This window comes from Saccopteryx bilineata, chromosome 3 (assembly GCF_036850765.1).
Source record: "Saccopteryx bilineata isolate mSacBil1 chromosome 3, mSacBil1_pri_phased_curated, whole genome shotgun sequence".
NCBI lineage: Eukaryota > Metazoa > Chordata > Mammalia > Chiroptera > Emballonuridae > Saccopteryx > Saccopteryx bilineata.
Genome location: NC_089492.1, coordinates 271,722,593 through 271,738,408, shown reverse-complemented (window position 1 = coordinate 271,738,408; position 15,816 = coordinate 271,722,593). Strand labels below are relative to the sequence as shown.

The window sequence follows — 15,816 nt, the reverse complement described above, 5'->3', positions numbered from 1 at the left end:
TTGTTTAATAAACAAAAAATCAAATGCTTCTTTTTTTTAATCGCAGCATATTCATTTTGAAACATCCCCTAATTTTTGTGAGTGTATATTTGGATGATGACAAGCAACTGGAAGAGGAGTAACAGGCTAAGCAGGGGTGAGGTATGGGACTGAAAACAGGGGCAGGGGACTAATTATCTATAGAGGGAGCAGTGAGACCCTTAGGCCTCCCACTCTTGGACCCTGCACAACCACGTGACTAATCCTACTCTGCGGGTGTTTTTTCCTAGAGAAGTTAACCTGGAGTTGCTCTGAACTTGCACCAGCAGACACGCAGAGGATCAGAGTAAGATACCAAATAGAGAATGGAAGGGTCCACAGATGCCTTCTCTGTGTCTGCTCCCAGAATCCTGACAGCCAGATGTGTGCTGCCCAGGAGGGAGATGGGAGAACTCTTTCCAGAAGGCTCCGAGAAGAGAACCACAGACACTGGTATTTAGTGGTCCCCCAGTGTCAAGGTGGATCTTTGCTCAGTAGTCCCCCTACAGTGAAGCCGACCAGTTCATAGGGCCCCTTCACAGACCCCCCCACCTGCCAGTTAGTTAGTTAGTGCTCACCGAAACGCCCACCTTTACCCACAGAGCACCAGTGTTTTAAGGTAGTCTCCAGCATAGAAGAGAAAACAGACACATAAACAAAAATGTTTGAAGCAAAAAAACAACAATAAAAAAAAGCAATGCAGAGAGCAGAAGAAAATACCAAAACTATTATATCCTTAGAGAAGAGAAGATATTGTATCCATGAAATAAGATGACATAGAAAAAGGAATAAAAAGAGAGGGCACTGAGAAAATAAAACCCAAGAGCCATAACTTTAAAAAAGTCAAAGTAAAGATGGAGAGATAAGGAAGAGGAAGTTTCCCAGAGGATGTACCAAAAAGACAAATGGAGGTAAGAAAATTAGAGATCAATCCTGGAGGCTCAATGTCTGACTAATGGATTGTCCAGGGTTCCAGACAAAGCAGAGGAGGGGAAGTGACCAAATAAATGACATGAGGACAGTTCATACTTAAAGACATGAATCTCCAGACTGAGAGGGCCCAATAAAAATGAAATAGAACCATCCAAAGGGATATAATCAAAATGTCAGAATTCTAGGGATAATGAAACAATACTAAAAGTTTCAAGGGCAGGGAGGACAGCTTACATACACATCACCAGGAATCAGAATGGTTCAGATACTTCAGTGGCAACATGGAAGTTAGAAAATGAGGGAGCCAGGTCTTCAAATTTTGCATGGAAAATGATTTCCAACAGACTTCCTTGTACAGTCAAAGAAATCAAAAGTGAAGAGAGAAGAAAGACATTCTTATACATGCAAGAGTGTAAAAATTTTACTTCTTGTGTGTCCTTCCGTAGGAAGTGACTAAAGGATGTGCTCCACCAAAATGAGGTCATAAACCAAGATAGAAAAGACTTGCAAGCCATGAAACAGGAGCTCTAACATAGGAGGACAGGTGTGCAGCTGGTCTAGAAAGCAGCCACTCCCAGATGGCAGGGGAGGGTGGCTCCAGGCAGTGGATCACTAGGAAAACCAAAGGAACTGTTAGGTTAGGTGACTGTATGGAAAATGCATTTTACAGGTCCGCTGGAGTGTTTGAGGAGATTTAGCAATATGTACACAGAACTGAGCAACTGAAAAAACAAAGGCAATTATTAATTCTAGGAAAAACAAAAACTTGTGGTAGAGAATAAATGTGATTATAGCATTTAGCTCAGCAGTGGACAATATCTACAAAGTCATAAGACTGTAAACCAAGCTTGACCAGGCGGTAGTGCAGTGGATAGAGCGTCGGACTGGGATGCGGAGGACCCAGGTTCAAGACCCCGAGGTTGCCAGCTTGAGCGTGGGCTCATCTGGTTTGAGCAAAGCTCACTAGCTTGGACTCAAGGTCGCTGGTTTGAGCAAGGGGTTACTCGGTCTGCTGAAGGCCCACAGTCAAGGCACATATGAGAAAGCAATCAATGAACAACTAAGGTGTTGCAACGAAAAACTGATGATTGATGCTTCTCATCTCTCTACTTTCCTGTCTGTCTGCCCCTATCTATCCCTCTCTCTGATTCTCTCTCTGTCGCTGTAAAAAACAAAACAAAACTATAAACAGTAAAAAAAAAAAAAAAAGGTATAAATCCTGAATATCAATTTAACTTAAAATTTTAAAATTGTGATAAAACTATATTGGGAGGACAGTGAGGGGGAGTGGAGTTGGGTAGTGTAAGAGTTAATCCTCATCTACTTTAATAGGGAGTTGTGGGGGACATCACTGGTATTCACTAATATCTGCTCCTCCTTGCTCCTGGGCACAAAAAAGACTGTACTTCTCGGGTCCTTGCTGTTGGCTGGGGGCCACTGACTAGGTCCAGTCAGTTGACTTTAAGTGGAAGTGCTCTGTTGCAGCTAGACCAAAGCTTAGATGACCCTGCAGCTGTATCTTCTTTCTCAGAGATCAAGGAAGCCTCAGGCAGAGCCACAAGATTGCAGCAGGCTGGAATTGCCTCGTGGCATATAGTCCTGGAGGCATCCTCTGCAGGGGAGATAAAGAAACTTCTATTGTGTTAGATTTCAGGATTGCTTGTTACCTCTGCATCGCCTGGCTTAACCAAATACAAACTTCAACAATTCCTGTCTAAAATTGCTACATTTAGCTATTTAAGTGTATTGTTTAGAATTTATGACAATACCACTAGAAGAATAACTTAGAACACGAAGCATGGTGGTCTCTGGGGAGCAGGACGGGGGAATGAGGAAGTGGAGGACAGGGGGGCACTTATTTTCATTATAGTACTATGTGACTTTTTATATTATGCAATTGTATTACATTGGCAGAAATACAATTTTATAAAAAGCTATATGCATGTATGTGGTTTGGAAGGATTCCCACCAAACCATTACAGTGACTGTCTCTTAGGAGGGAGGGCATGTGAGATTGAATGTCTGCGGAACTATAGGATGTGGCTGGACGTGGGCAGGCACTGTGGGAGAGGAGCCCCTGCAGGTGGAATGCCAGCCTGAGGAGTCTGGATTTTATCCAGATGGCAATGAGGAGCCACAGAAGGGTTGTAAGCAAAAGAGAGCCCTGAGCAAATCTGCCTTTATCGTGAGCATCCCGACTTAGATGATGAATAGTGGGGTGGAGAGGCTGCTGTAGTGGTCCCCGTGAGAGCAGATAAGACCCGAGCTATACAACAAATGTCTAGTGAAAGCTTGCTGTTTGCCAGGCACTCTTGGTAAGGCCGATGATACAGCAGGGAACCAAATGGACAAAGTGCCCTATCTTCAGAGAGTTTACATGGGTGAGAGAGGCATATGGAGAGGAAAGGAGATAAATATTAAGTCAGGTGGTAGTTTGTGCTATATAGATAAATGAAGCTCTAGCCGGGTAGCTCAGTTTTATGGAGCATCCTCTCAATACAGCCAAGATTGTGGGTTAGATCCCCGGTCAGGGCACATACAGGAATCAACCAGTGAATGAATAAATAAGTGGAACAACAAATCTCTCTCTCTCTATCTCTCTCTCTCCTCCCTCCCCCTCCCCTCTTCTTCTCTCTCTAAAATCAATCCATGAAAAAAATCTTAAAAAAAGAAAAATGAAGCCATTTTAGGAGATAGAGAGTGACAGTGGGGAGAGGGCTACTTTAGATAAGGAGGTCAGGGCAGCCTCTCTGAAGAGGTGACATTTGAATAGAATCCTGTGTTAAGCGAAGGAGCAAACCATGCAAACTTGGGGGGTTGAGGCTTTCAGGAGGAGAGAGCTGCAGTACAGAGGCCCTGAGGTGGAAGTGGGCTCGATGGTCCAAGGAATAGGAAGAGGCCAGGGGCTGGGGACACCCATCAAGGGGAAGTCCCTGGGAGCTGAGGCCCGAGAGGTGGTTAGGGCCAGTGGTAGAATGTGGAGAGACCTTAGGACGCCACTGGGACCTTGAGAGCAGGAGAGCGGCCTGGTTTGTCAGAGGCCAGTAGGACAGGGCTTGGTGTCAGATAGCTGTAGGTGGGGAGGCCTGTGAGGAGAGGAGACCCTGGGGCCCTGGCTGGCCATCAGCCCCGGGCCTCTCAGCCCTGCCTGGATCAGCTACAGCAGCTTCACCACCCGCTTCCCAGCATCCCAGCCCCCTCTGGGAATTGAAAGATCTTTCACAAATCAAAATAGCAGGCAAAGAACAGCCTCTAATTGTTCTGCGTAAAAGAAGCGAAATTAGACGAGTCAGCTGTGGGGTTAAGGCAGCCTCCCACACAGCTGTGATCCCATACCCCACCCCGCTGAAGACAGACTTCCCAAGACTCGCAATTCTGCTGTCTCTGAGCAAAACTTTCTGCTTCTCCAACTGCAGGGCAAAGACAGCTATTTGGGGTGGGGTGGAGGATGGGACAGATGCTGGCCCAGGAAGACAATGAGTGAGTCAATATCTTTATTTTTAAACCAAACAAATCAGTGACTTCATGAAGGAACAACCTTAGCAGATAGAGTTCATCCAGTCATTCGAAAAACCTTGAGGGCACTCATCAGCATGGTGCCCGGGGGATGCCATCCTAGAGGAGGGGTAGACACAGCATTGGTCTGCGAGTCAGGAGATCTCAGTTCTTAACTTGGCTCTGCCCCTGTTGCTGTGCAACTTTGGCTCAGTTTCCCCATCTTTCCTCAATATGGGCTTTAGGCTACATAGTGTTTCTCAAACTTTAGAGTCCATAAGAATCACTTGAGGGGGAGGCAGTTCTTGTTAAAGATGAAGATTTCACAAGATTAAGGTTTAGACGCCCTGGCCAGATAGCCTGGCTGGTTAGAGCATCGTCCCAAGACGCAAAGGTTGCAGGTTTGATCCCCGGTCAGGGCACACACAGGAGCAGATCGATGTTTCTGTCTCTCCTTCTCTTTGCCTTCCTCTCTCTCTCTCTCAAATCAATAAATAAAATAAAAGCAAGCCAAAATAAAAGATTTAGAAGGCCTGGAGTGGGGTCTAAGAACCTGCATTTCTTGATTCTGAGGGAAGTCCTTGGACCACACTTTCATAAAATCACTTCCCTTCAACCTCTCAGGGCTCTTCTGCTCTGAAATTTGAGGAGTGGCTGATACAAGTCCTCTCTGGGTTTCTCTGATCATTCCAGGGGTGTGAAAGCTGTCCTCACCCTTGCCTCGACATACCTGTGTGTGTCTGTGATGCTCTCACTGCTCTGGGACTGTTTTAGTGCATGTGACCTCCCCCAGGCTGCCTGGTGCCCAGCCCAGGCCCTGGTACAGAAGGGACCACAACGGTAAATGTTGGCCAAACAAGGGGCCAGTTGTAGTGCAAGCAGCTGGGCGGCAGCACAGAGCATGGGGAGATGTTGGAGAGTTTCAGGTGCAGGGCTTGGTTGCAGACATCCGGCTTGGACACCTTGGCACGTGCTCTGTGTCGGATGTCTGACACCGTCACCTGCTCCCCTTCCCTACAGCTGAGTGAGTCCAGCTGCATGGGAATAAGATGGTCTGGATAGGACCGCAGAAAGGACTGGGCAACCTGATCTACCGTGGAGGACACCCCAGGCGGTCTAAGGCCTCAGTCTTTCCGTTAGGGAGAGACCCCTCCCTCAGAGCTGCCCAATCATATTCCCAAAAGGCCAGGTCAGTGGTAGAGGGTCAGGTCACTCTGGTCTAGCCTCCAGCTTCATTCTTTACATATGAAGAATAATAATAGTTATCAGTGCTGAGCACTTATGCTTTGGGCTTTGGGCTTAGCGCTGTATCAACTTATTAAATTTCATAACAACCCAATGAGGTTTGTAAAAGTATCACCTCTCTTTTTACCAAGGCTCAGAGAGTTGAAGTTAATAGCCTGGAATTACTCAGCTGACAAAGAGTAGAGGCAGGATTAGAATCTAGAACTGTTTTCCTCTGGAGCACAGGTTTTTAAAATTTTTTAAACAGTTTTATTTATTGATTTTACAGAGACTGAAGGGGGGAACTAGAAGTATCAACTCATAGTTGCTTCACTTTAGTTATTCACTGATTGCTTGTTGTAAGTGCCTTGACCTGGCAAGCCCAGGGTTTCGAACCTGCAACCTAAGTGTTCCAGGTCGATGATCTATGCACTGCACCACTACAGGCCAGGCAAGTGCACAGTGTTATTTTATTTTATTTTTTTGTATTTTTCTGAAGCTGGAAATGGGGAGGCAGTTAGACTCCTGCACGTGCCAGAACCCGGATCAACCCGGCATGCCCACCAGGGGGCAATGCTCCGCCCATCCGGGGCCTCGCTCTGTTGCGACCAGAGCACTCTAGCGCCTGAGGCAGAGGCCATGGAGCCATCCCCAGCGCCCGGGCCATCCTTGCTCCAATGGAGCCTTGGCTGTGGGAGGGGAAGAGAGAGACAGAGAGGAAGGAGAGGGGGAGGGGTGGAGAAGCAGACGGGCGCTTCTCCTGTGTGCTCTGGCTGGGAATCGAACCCGGGACTCCTGCACGCCAGGCCGACGCTCTACCACTGAGCCAACCGGCCAGGGCCAGTGTTATTTTTAAAGACAAGTGCTTTTCCTAAAATATCTTCTGTCAAAGTCTGTCTCAGCCAGAGAAATACTCTTGCAATCTATTATGGTGGAAAGGAATGATGCTAAGTTGGGTAGGTCAAGGTTCTAGTCCTACCTCTGCCCTGACCTTATGTATGACCTTAGACCAGTCATTTCACTGCCCTGAGTTTCATGTGAAACTGAAATCTATGAAATGGAACAGTTATACATGCACTTCCTTTTAAGGTACACTAAGATGAAGACAGCCACCAATATCTACATCTTCAACCTGGCTCTGGCAGATGCACTGGCCACCAGCACGCTGCCCTTCCAGAGCGCCAAGTACCTGATGGAGACGTGGCCCTTTGGGGAACTACTCTGCAAGGTTGTGCTCTCCATTGACTACTACAATATGTTCACCAGCATCTTCACGCTCACCATGATGAGTGTTGACCGCTATATTGCTGTCTGTCACCCTGTCAAGGCCCTGGACTTCCGCACACCGGCCAAGGCCAAGCTGATCAACATCTGCATCTGGGTCCTGGCCTCAGGTGTTGGGGTACCTATCATGGTCATGGCTGTGACCCGTCCCCGGGGTGAGTGGTCACAGGAGGCAGCACACAGGCCTTTGTGGGTTTACAAGCCACTTACCAGGGTATGGATTGCTGATCAATGAAAGCGTGGATGACTGGCCAGTGGGAGTATGAATAGTCAACCAACAGGAATGGGAATGGCTGGCCAGTGAGGGATGTGAATGGTTGACTGTGGTAAGGATGAATGACTGGCCAATGGTCATATGGGTTCCTGGCCAAAGGAAATTATAAATGGGATTATAGATGGCTGATCTATGAGTATGTTGCCACTGGCCAGAAGTATGTGAATGACTGATCTTTTTATTTTGTTTTATTTTTATTTTTTACAGAGACAGAGAGAGAGTCAGAGAGGTTTAGCTAGGGACAGACAGACAGGAACGGAGAGAGATGAGAAGCATCAATCATTAGTTTTTCGTTGCGACACCTTAGTTGTTCATTGATTGCTTTCTCATATGTGCCTTGACAGTGGGGCTACAGCAGACTGAGTAACCCCTTGCTTGAGCCAGCGACCTTGGGTCCAAGCTGGTGAGCTTTGCTCAAACCAGATGAGCCCTCACTCAAGCTGGTGACCTTGGGGTCTCGAACCTGGGTCCTCCACATCCCAGTCTGACACTCTATCCAATATGTCACTGCCTGGTCAGGCTGTGAATGACTGATCTTTAAGGAGATAGTTAGATGGCCAGTGGGGTGAGGGTGCCATTGATCAGTGAGCAGTAGAGGCCACAAGATCTGCAATCCCATCCCAAACTCCCTTCTACCCCAATTTGAAATCATTGGCCCAAACGACTAAAGCAATGCCTAGAGGTTGGCCTTCAGAGAATGACAGATAGGTGCATTTCCTCAGAATAAAATGGTAATTATTATTAGTATAGTAACCACCTATGTCAGTCAGAGTAGCTGCTCAGTGGCTTAGCACCGAAGCTTATTTCTCCCTCACATTATAGTTCAGCATGAGCAAGAAGTGGAGGGTCTCTGCCACACAGCTGTTCTGGGACCCAGGCTCCAGGTGGTGGTTTTGGAATCCTCCACTGCTGGCATCTGGCCAGCAGATGAATCTGGAGAGGGAGTGGTGAGAAAGCACAACAGCTTTTAAACATTATGGCCCATCTCTTCCTAGTGAGAGCTGATCACATGACTCTAACTTGATGTAAAGAAGTGAGAAAAGTAGTTCAACAGGGTGCCAAAGACACTAATGCTAATCACTAACCTATCTGAGCCACACTACATCATGGGGTGTTGAGAAGTTTAAATGGGGGTATATGTGTATACTTAGGACAAGTCCTGGATCATTGCCAAAGCCCAATAAATAGCGTCAATTAGAATGATTAAGCCTATGAATAGACAAGGCAGGGAGGGACTCCTACCTCGAGTTGGCTGTAAGAAAGATGAGAATCAGAGAGGTCAGACGGTTTACTTAGGGTCACACAGCCAGACATTTGGTGGAATTCAGCCTAGAACCCAGGGCTCCTGCCCCTGTATCTGTTGCTCCTTTGGCCCCTGTGGTGAAGGTTTGCAGATCATCAATGCTGTGGTGTGAGAGGGAAACAGGCTCGGCAGGAGGCTTCTTGCCCACCATTGACTCTCACAAAGGTAGAGACCTTATCAAGTCTCTGTGCTATTGATCTTGACTCAGCAGCTGGGCCCCATTCCTCACTGTCAGCCTTCAGTTTGCAGGTCATTAACTGCAGCCCTGTGGAGTGGGGGTGGGGGCTGGGCCAGATGGGCCTCCTTACTACACACACACACACACACACACACACACCACTTCCCCACTGTGTGCCATTGGCACTTGCATGCCACTTGCTGTGTGACCTTGGACAAGTGCTGCAGTGCTGTTCCTTTCTGGGCCTGGTTCTACCATCTGTACAGTGAAGTCCTTGGACTCAGTCACCCCTGTAGATCCTGTCTCCCTGATGTCCTGGATCCACTCTGTGGATCCCCAGCCCCCTTTGCACAACTCCCAGGCTCCAAGTCTACTGTGTAGCTCCTCAGCTTCCAGAATTCCGAAAGACCTCAGGAGTCTTCTGAGCCAGCCTCAGTCCTGTAACTATATCTCCCAACAGTTGGATGAGGTGCTCATCCGACTCATGCCCACACTTCAGGAACAGGGAATGCATTCCATCCTGGGTATCCCTCTATCTCTGGTCCAGTCTGGCAGTCAGAAGGGTTTTGCCAGTAAGCTGAGATTTGCCTCCCCAGCCTGGGGACTCCTGCAGGTATCTGCCCCTCTGCCCCTTGAGTGCACCATTTAGTTTGAACCCCACTGTGCTAATGCCTTAGCCCAGGGGTTGGGAACCTATGACTCATGAGCCAGATGTGGCTCTTATGATGGGGCTGCATCTGGCTCACAGACAAATCTTTGATAAAAAAAAAATAATGTTATTAAAAATATAAAACATTCTCATGTATTACAACCCATTCATTTCCTACCGCTCATGTTCATGATTACGGGTGGCTGGAGCCAATCACAGCTGTCCTCCGGGACAACACCAAATTTTTATTGGATAATGTAGAACATACAAGGGTCATTGTATGGCTCTCACGGAATTACATTTTAAAATATGTGGCATTTATGGCTCTCTCAGCCAAAAAGTTTCCCGAATCCTGCCTTAGCCTATATAATCCTCACAACAACCCTAGGAGATTTAGATTCTGTTACTACTGGTTCCACCTTAGGGAAGCTCTGGAATTTTGAATAATTTGCCCAAGGCTACACCACACAGCTAGTAGGACCTGAGTACTGCTCTTAACTCATGCTCTCTGTTGGTTTAGCAATACTGTCCCCACTGAAGCTACTTTGGAAATGTGTGAGCTGTTCTGAGTTATAATAACTAGCATTTAGTGGGCTTGGACTAAATGATATCAGTATTGTTGCCCAAGGACTAGAGGTTTATAAAGGTGCTGGGAGAGAGTATAGGAAGACCTTATACACTAACGCCAATCCTGCTGGGGTCTTGAAGGATGAGTACGAGTTCACCAAGTGCAAAAGGGAAGGAGAACATTCCAGGTAGAGGAATCACCTTGAGTGAAGGCCAGGAGGAGGCAGTGGGACTTGACCAAGTTAGGGAGAGTGGGTGAGCAGGCAGGCAGGGTCCCTTAGGTCCCCAAGCCCCTTACCCCGTATGTTTTTCTTTGTTTCCTTGACCCAGACGGGGCAGTGGTGTGTATGCTCCAGTTCCCCAGCCCCAGCTGGTACTGGGACACAGTAACCAAGATCTGCGTGTTCCTCTTCGCCTTCGTGGTGCCCATCCTCATCATCACCGTGTGCTATGGCCTGATGCTGCTGCGCCTGCGCAGTGTGCGCCTGCTCTCAGGCTCCAAGGAGAAGGACCGCAGTCTGCGGCGCATCACGCGCATGGTGCTGGTGGTGGTGGGCGCCTTCGTGGTGTGCTGGGCGCCCATCCACATCTTCGTTATTGTCTGGACGCTGGTGGACATCAACCGCCGCGACCCGCTGGTGGTGGCGGCGCTACACCTGTGCATCGCGCTCGGCTACGCCAACAGCAGCCTCAACCCCCTGCTCTATGCCTTCCTCGACGAGAACTTCAAGCGCTGCTTCCGCCAGCTCTGCCGCTCGCCCTGCGGCCGCCAGGAGCCTGGCAGCTTCAGCCGCGCCCGCGAAGCTACGGTCCGCGAACGGGTCACCGCCTGCACCCCGTCCGATGGTCCTGGCGGCACCGCCGCCTGACCAGGCCCGGCCGGCCCACCGCGCACCCCACCGGAGTGACCTGGTGGTTACACCGAGTTCCAGTGGGGGCGGGGGCCACGACGGGAAGGGGGCAAAAGAGGGCCTTTGTTTTGAGAAATGGGCCGGGCTTGAAATGAGGCTGAGGCCAAGAGATGGGGCCCCTGCAGTGGGTGGACCTCTGAGCCCCCGCAGAGAGCAGGACGGTGGGCGCAGTGCCTCTGGACTGTGCATGGTCAGGGGCTCTGGGTTGGGGACGGCAGGAGGAGCTAGTGACCCCCTAAGGAGTAGGACCAGTGGCTCTAGAACTGGATGGATAAACATGGCCTCTACAGGGGGCGGGGACTCAACCTTGGGACAGCTTCAAGTTCTGACCCTGAGCTGGGCTTGCCAGTGGGAATACGGACTGAGACCTGAAGATCCCAGGCCCAGGACACAGGAGCGGCAGTGGTAGGGATGGTGGCTAGAGAATTGAGCTGCAAGATGGGGTCTTTGTGTAGTGAGGAGGGGGCCTCTTCCCCAGGCAGGCGAGAAGCCAGGACAAGACCGTGAGCGTGGCTACTGCTCAAGATTGGGCCCTGGCATAGGGCCTGTGTTCGGGCGATAGGGGCCTCAACTTTGGGGTAGAGTCCCAGCCCTGAGTTCTAGCAGGAGGTGGGGCTCAAGGTTGGGCTTCCTGAGGTCTAGGTCCACCTTGACATCTTTATAAATAAAAAAGGAAACAAAACAGGGAGAGAAAAAACAATACCTTTTCTCTCCTTGACAGTCATTTCCTTGGAATGGGCCAGGGTTCCTCAGCATCAAAGTAGTGTCCCCAGTGCTGTATCTCAGTGGGGGTTGGGACAGGACACTGGAGCAGGGTGGGTGGCTCCAGGATGGGATAGTAGAACAGGACCTCACTTGGGGAGAACATCAGCCCCCAGTCTCTAATGAGGCTCAAAAGGAGTGAGCCGGTCTCATGGCTTCAGTTCCAGAACCAAAGCTGCAGGTTGGTCTCTGCCAAGAGGTGGTGGGGGGTGGGCTGAGGCAGGAAGTGGGGGAATGGTCATGCTTTGAGGTTAGGTCCTGAAGCCAGAGGGCAGATGCTTTTGGGGGAGCCCCCAGGACCCTGGCTTTTCTGGCCCCGGTGCTGGAGGACAGAGGACCTTGCAGTAGAGCTCTAGGGGCTGGGTGGGGCATCTGAAATGTCAGTGCAGGCTTTCCCTGCCCCTGGCTCCGGGTCTAGGGTTCCTGAGAAGAACCTCCGAGAAATCCTCTTTCCCTTCTCCCAACATCTGGCTGCACCACTGTGTCCAGTGTTTCCAGTGAGCTGGAACTGCCCACATGGGAACGTGACTTCGAAGGAACTGGGGAGAAGAAGGTTTTTATAATTGCAATGCTAATGCCAATATGTGCTCCCCTCTGCCTCTTCCCTGGGCCCCCAGGTCCCCCACCTTAGCTGCCCCCTTCAAGCTGCTGAGAGGGGCATCCAGGCAGACCTAGGCATTCTCATTTGTTTGGTGTTGTGTTTTTTTGTTTGTTTTTTTTTTTTTTTTGAGGCAAACCCAGATCTTTGCTTCCCTCAATATCAGGGTTGGTCCTTGTTCCCTGTGCCTCCCCTGCTTCCTTTCCCCCCACCTTCATCCTCATCCCCCCACCAATCTCCCCTTCCTCACAGGTGCAGTCTTAGGCATATACCCTGACTCCCTATTGAAGCAGTGTTCTGACATCCTTGTAAAAACAAATTTAATCTTTTTCCCTTTTGGGGACAGATGGAAAGAAATTGACGTTTTTGTCTCAAGAAAAAAGAAAAGGGAAAAAAAGGAACAATGTACTTCTTCTCCCTTTGACAGTCGTTTCCTTGGAACAAAAGCCTTTCACCTGTCTGGGAGGCTGTCACTCCCGCAGGGCTGAACTAGCATTCAGAGGGGTGGGGCTCAGGCACATAAACGGGCTTGGGGCACATTAGGGGTGGGGAGATCCTTAATGGACAAAGCCCAGTCCCCTTCTCAGGAGATACTCCTGAGAACTGGACCTTCCTCATCACTTGGGACTCCTCCTGCGAATACCTTAAGAAGATGTCAGAGGAAGTGGACAATTTAGAGATCAGGGAAGATTCCTGAAGGAGTTGACATTGGAACCAGGTCTGTTTTATTTTCCTTGCAAGGACTGTGTTCCCTTCAACCCCTTCTAGAGCATGCCTGTCTCAAGGCTGTTGTGGGTCCCCTCATGGCTGTTTCCCGTGGCTCTAACAAACTGCCTCCCTTTCACCACTTTCCATATATAAATTTGTCTGGGGGTCAGTAGGGTCTGGGTTAACACCACGTGCATTTAAGGTAAAGCAATTTGTAGTGAAGTCTGCCTACTTCATGCCAGGCAGTGTGCACGCGGGGCGCTGGGACTTGGAGATGCATGAGGCACAGCCCTGCTCTCGGAGACTTGGAGCCTGTGCTGGGAGGCGAAGCCTAGATAGATCATTGCTTCTTCCTGTAATGCATGCAGTGACAGGGAGCCCCAGGGAGGGTGTCACAGGAAAGTGCCTTTTCTAGCTTTTTACTGAAACATATTTGTAGCAATTTTGGAAGAGTTGGAAAAGGGTCAGGGGGCCTTAATGGGTGACTAGGAGTTGGCCACCAAGGAGCAGGAACAGCGTGTGCAAGAAAGCAGGGAAACGTTCAAGTGCTTGGCAAACCGGAGAAGTTGTGCGCAGCCGGAGCATGGGGCTTCACTGAACATGTCTGATGACACCCCTGGGGGAACACGGTGGGAGAGTGGGGGTAGTACTAGTACCCTTATCTTAGACAGGAAGTCGGGCTCAGAGAGGTCAAGAGCTTGTTAGAGGTGACAGAACTCGGATTAGTGGAACTCCAGGGTCCTGGTTTTCAGGAATTTAATGCTGAATTCCAGACATCATTGAAGTAGAAGAGCCATAGTAGCTGGAACCCTGGGGTGAGGTTTTTGAAGACTTAAAACCAAATGGAAAAACCTGAAGGAAAAAGGCAATTTCCCAAACTTTTGTTCCTCCTGGCACTCTCCAGCTCTTCACATTTTAAAATGTACTGTGCGTGATGCATTTTAAAGCTCCAAATTGACAGTGTGAGTCCAAAGCATTGTAGAGCTCTCAAAACTAAAGCATTGCAGGGCTCTCAAAACTAGAGTTGGTCTGATTTCCCCCAAGATTTCCATTCTTCTCTCTTTGGGAGGTGGGAGGAAAGGAAGTTTTGTCTCTGGTTTCAAAATACCCTACAATCTCATATCTCTTGTTGTAATAGAAGTAGTGATTGAGGCTGGAGTCAGATCTTGGCTTTCTCTCTCTGTGCCTCAGTTTCGTCATCTGGAGAATGAACTTCCTTCATGGGGCTTTAAGAATTTAATGACTTTTAATATACAGCAAGTCCTCCCTTAACATCTATAGTTTCTTGGACAATGCAACCTTAAGTGATATGATATATAACAAAACCATTTTGCATAAGCTAATTGATATAAGCAAGAGTTAAGTTCCTACAGGATATTTCTAGCGACAAAACATTATACAGCTTCTAAATAAAGACCCAAAACACTTCTAATATTAAACATTAAAATCCATGTGAGCCTGACGAGGTGGTGGTGCAGTGGATAGAGCATCAACTTGGAGCTCTGAGGACCCAGGTTTGAAACCCTGAGGTTGCCAGTTTGAGCGTGGGCTCATGCACTTGAGCCACTTGAGCGTGGGTTCATAGACATTACTCCATGGTCGCTGTGTTGAGCAAGGGGTCACTGGCTCAGCTGGAGCCCCTCAGTCAAAGCACATATGAGAAAGCAATCAATGAGCAACTAAGGTGCCACAACTATGAGTTGATGCTTCTCATCTCTCTCCCTTCCTGTCTATCTGTTCCTGTCTGTCCCTCACTTTGTCTCTCTGTGTGTCTCTTGCTTAAAAAAAAGAAAAAGTTTAAAATCTGTACCCAGAAAAAAAATCTCACAGACCTGAGGAGAATCCCACACAAACAGTGGTCTCAGGTGGGAATCGATTTTTTTCCTCATCAACGTTATAATAAAATGATGTTGAATGAAACTGTGTTATTTGGAAACCTGATATGTAGGGCCCAGCATATATGTAAGCTTCTAGCACATGTTAAGTCATTGTTACTTAAAAGTGGAGCTACAGTGCAAGATCAGAGCTAGAGACCAAGAGGGAAAGTAGATCATTGTCCAGGGCCAGCCATGAGAGAGAAGAGACTGGGGACCCAGCCTAGGGATCTCTGGGCTCAGGAGCCACTGTGGAAAGTGAGAAGTTGCCAAGAAGCTGGAGGAGGATGGGAGATGTGCTGCCATGGAAACTGGAGAAGGAGGGCGTTCCCAGGGGGAGGGAGTGATGGATAATGTCAAGTGTCATATAAAAGAGATTGGGGGTGGGGAGGGCAGGAGGGTGGTGGGAGTAAATCAGCATCCTCAAGTTCAGTCTCCTACATGGCCTGGTAAACCCCAAAATCTGCATTCAAATCTCTGCTCTGAAGCTAACTGGCTGTGTGACTAAGGCAAGGGATTTTCCCTCTCTGGGCTTCTATTTCTTCCTAGACCTAAGTCCAAGGAATGGGTCAGTCTCTAATATGATGCTCAGTTTCATAAGAGTACTGATTTGGCTGGATTCTTGGACACTTGCTAGCAGTGTGATCTTAGGCAAGTCATTTTACTTCCAAGATCCCACTCTGAGGGCTGGAGATAATGCAAGTGATGCACTTACCAAGTGCCTGGACCAGAGCAGACCCGCACCCCCCAGACATGGTTATTCTGTAACCATGGTGGTGGTGCCAGAGGCAGTTGTCTAAGGAGGTTTGCTTGGCTTGGAATTTGAAATGCTCCTCAAAGTGGAGAGGGGCCGCCCGTGTCCTGAGAGGACTTGGAGGATCAACACCAGGCTGGTCTCCCACTTTAGACCAGTGCTCTGTTTGCAGCAGCAGCTCCAGAGCCTGTGGCCTGGCCTCAGGCTGTTTTCCCGGCCTGCGGACTACTGCGATCAGGTGGGAACCAGCTCCAGAGGCTCCAAAGCCCCTCGGTGGTGGCTCC

General features: G+C 48.9%; 1 protein-coding gene across 1 annotated transcript in view; it reads left to right on the top strand.

Annotated features, from left to right (window-relative positions):
- OPRD1 (opioid receptor delta 1) overlaps positions 1 to 10,794 on the top strand; it is a 36,651-nt gene extending 25,857 nt beyond the window's left edge. Inside the window, exons 2-3 of the mRNA XM_066265107.1 lie at positions 6,760 to 7,109; positions 10,256 to 10,794. Coding sequence (XP_066121204.1) covers positions 6,760 to 7,109; positions 10,256 to 10,794 — 889 coding nt within the window. The remainder of the gene's footprint in view (positions 1 to 6,759; positions 7,110 to 10,255) is intronic.
- Positions 10,795 to 15,816: the final 5,022 nt, after the last annotated feature.